Below are 3,090 nucleotides of genomic sequence, written 5' to 3'. Positions count from 1 at the left end.
ATGGAAGCCCACATGGATTCTTTGAAGGAAAAAGAGGGTTAAGGCAAGGTGACCCTCTGTCCCCCTATCTTTTTGTTATGATTATGGAACTACTAGGTGGTCTGTTAAAGCAAGGTCTCTCCACCAAAAGTTTTGGCCCTCGATCACTCAAGATGCAAAAGGCTTGCTATAACTCATTTGAGCTTCGCAGATGATGTTCTCCTCTTCTGTAAGGGGAAGCACAATCTATCCTAGCTATCAAAGACTATATTGATCAATTTTCATCTCTCTCAGGGCACCAGATCAACATTATGAAAACAACTATCCTTACTGGAAGCATGACAAAAGATGACGGATTAGCTCTAGCAGGTTTACTGGGTATTCAGTTAGTTGCTCCCCCTATCAAGTACTTAGGCCTGCCTCTCACAGCTTCAAGAATCAATGCAAAGGATTATCTTCCACTGATTGAAAGACTCACTGTTAGAATGTCAAATTAGAAGAATAGAGCCTTGTCCTATGCAGGCAGATTGCAGCTTATACAGTCAATTCTTTCGTCTTTTCACATCTATTGGGCTAAGAAGTTCATTCTCCCAGTGGGTGTGCTTGACAAAGTGGCTAAGATATGTAACAGGTTTTTATGGAGTGGAGTCTCGATACAAGCAAAAATGCATAAAGCAAGTCATGCAACTCTGAGGCTGCATAAAAAGGAAGGCGGGTTGAGCATCATTAACCCTAGAGCGTGGAATATAGCAGCTTACTGTGGGCTTGTGTTCAAGGTGGTGAGTAAAGAAGATACCTTGTGGACAAAATGGACGTGGGAATATCACATTGGAAACAAACATTTCTGGTCTATGAAGATTCCTCAAGACTGCTCGTGGGTATGGCGTAGTATACTCAAGCACAGAAAGATTGCAAGAAAATATATCAAGTGCTTGATCTCAAATGGTGAAGATACAAGTCTGTGGCATGACTCGTGGATTTTGTCTAAGCTTCTGATCCATAATTCTCAAGCTAGAAATATGCTCCAGATGCCTGATGATGCAAAGGTGAGTCTTCTAATTACCAATGGCGAATGGAATGGGCTGGTAAATCTCCTTCAAGACAGTGAATTAAAGACGAGTATATTGCAGACCTTTATCAATGTAAACCTTGAGAAGGATGTGGTAGTATGGAGCCCAGCTAGCAATGGAAAGTTCTCCACAAAGTCTGCGTATGTGGCTATAAAAAAGATGAGACAAAGAGTTGCGTGGTAGAAACTGGTTTGGGGGAAGTATGCGGTACCGGAGCACTCTTTCATTGCGTGGCAGCTTTTTGCAGGGTGCTTGGCTACACAAAATCGGTTAATCCATAGGAAGATTATCACTCAATCTAGGTGCTGTCTCTATGAAACCCAAGCTGAAAACTCTAAGCACCTTTTCTTTCACTGTGACTTCTCCCGAAAGGTATGGTCTGCGGTGAAAGCTAAACTGGGGCTAGGCGCTATAGTACAAGAGTTAACTCTTGAATGGCACTTTCTCCTTAGAGTTACTCGATCAAACTCTGTTGCTATGATCAAGATACAAGGACAGTGGTTAAACCACCAGCTGACATGATCAAGATCAAGATTAACTTTCGGATGGAGTCAAAATGATCTTTGGCCTTGCAGTTATGGGGGGAGTGCTGAGAAACTATGAGGGAGCACCTTTGATCGTGTTTATGGGAAATACCAACCTCAGGTCTGTGATTATACAGGAATTAAAATGGATTGAAGCAGGGTTGCTAGCAGCTTGCTATATGAACTGTAAAAGGATCATGCTGGAATCAGACTCTTTGCGAGCAGTAAATGTGATAAATAGAAAGGAGGACTGTCCTTGGTATTGTTGGGACCTAGTAGAATCTATTAGGAAAAGCATGCGTCTGTTTGAGACAGTGGTTGTAAACCATGTGTACAGGGAGATGAATAGGGTAGCAGACTGGCTGGCTAAGTCTAGTATAGTAAGGGATCGTATAAATCCTTGTGTGAGTCTTGGTACTGTTTATAGCACTCCTCCCCTTGTTTATGAGCTTTTTTTAATAGTGGAGGAGGATGCAAGAGGTATGATGTATCAAAGAGTTTAAGCTTTTAATACAGGTTGGGGTCTGCCTAACCCATAGCTGTTAAAAAAAAAGGACGCTCTCCAAAAGTTTCAAAAACAACTTTGCTTTTGCATTTCACCACTCATGTTTTTCACATTTATCTTTGATGATTAAACTGTTATATATATATTATTCTGAGTTCAAAGGAGCTTTTCTTTATTCCCCCGCTATTGAGATGTATAAACCTCTGAGAATAAATAAGGAAACGAGACTCTTGTACTAAATAGAGGAAGTTTGTGAGTACCTTCTCTGGAAAACTCTCACGAGGTTTAAGCTCGTCCACTAGGGAAGTCCTAGTGGTTTAAGGCCTTGTTGCATATGGTCAATGCAATCGCACTCCGCGAAATGAGACTAGTATAATAAATCACACATTTGTTATCTTAGTTTTTCTCTCTTATCTTTTGCTTGAGGACAAGCAAAATGTTGTTTGGGGGTAGTTGATCAGTCCCCAAATTTGTGTTTTATTACCTTTATAATGCTTCAATTATGCCTTTCTTATGCTTAATGAACAGACAACTTATAGCTTTTGCTACCATTTGCAGGATACATGCCATTTAGGACGTACATTCCTAATATGTGCATTTTAGCACAAAAAGGATGGCTATTTACACTGCTTGGGAAGAGTCCAGCTTAGGAGCAAAAGTGATGGAAAGTCAAAGTCAAAAGTCAAGTCAACTATCAAAGTCAAAGACTGAAGGACTCAAGGCTAAAAGCTATAGACCCAGGGACCTAAAGCAAAATTCAAGAATTCTATTTCATGGGATTAAGTCAAAAGCCCATAAGGTTGTTTCGATAAGGGGCATAATTGTAAATGGTGTCCTATATAAACCAAAGTTGTAAAGAGAAAACATTACCCTATAGCTAATCTTTGGTCATTAGGAGTAGATTAAATGTTTTTAATTTAAATTGTTATTTACTTATTTTCCATTTTTATGTTCTTCAAGCTTTAGTGTTTTCAATACAAGTCTTAATCTTTCACTACAAGTTTCTCAATCT

The 3,090-nt window shown here is 39.7% G+C and overlaps 2 protein-coding genes across 2 annotated transcripts; both read left to right on the top strand.

Moving 5' to 3' along the window:
- The first annotated feature begins 644 nt into the window (after positions 1-644).
- On the top strand, positions 645-1,232 carry LOC147515433 (uncharacterized). Its single transcript, XM_086592910.1, has one exon. The coding sequence runs from the start codon at positions 645-647 to the stop codon at positions 1,230-1,232; it is 588 nt and encodes a 195-aa protein (XP_086449036.1).
- Positions 1,233-1,605: 373 nt separating this feature from the next.
- Positions 1,606-2,728, top strand: LOC147515432 (uncharacterized). Its single transcript, XM_086592909.1, has 2 exons — positions 1,606-2,053; positions 2,637-2,728. The coding sequence occupies exons 1-2, from the start codon at positions 1,606-1,608 to the stop codon at positions 2,726-2,728; spliced, it is 540 nt and encodes a 179-aa protein (XP_086449035.1).
- Positions 2,729-3,090: the final 362 nt, after the last annotated feature.

Source organism: Coptis chinensis, chromosome 2 (genome assembly GCF_015680905.1).
Source record: "Coptis chinensis isolate HL-2020 chromosome 2, ASM1568090v1, whole genome shotgun sequence".
In the NCBI taxonomy this organism is placed as follows: Eukaryota; Viridiplantae; Streptophyta; class Magnoliopsida; order Ranunculales; family Ranunculaceae; genus Coptis; species Coptis chinensis.
The sequence above is the reverse complement of the archived record's forward strand: the minus strand, read 5'-3'. Positions and strand labels throughout refer to the sequence as shown.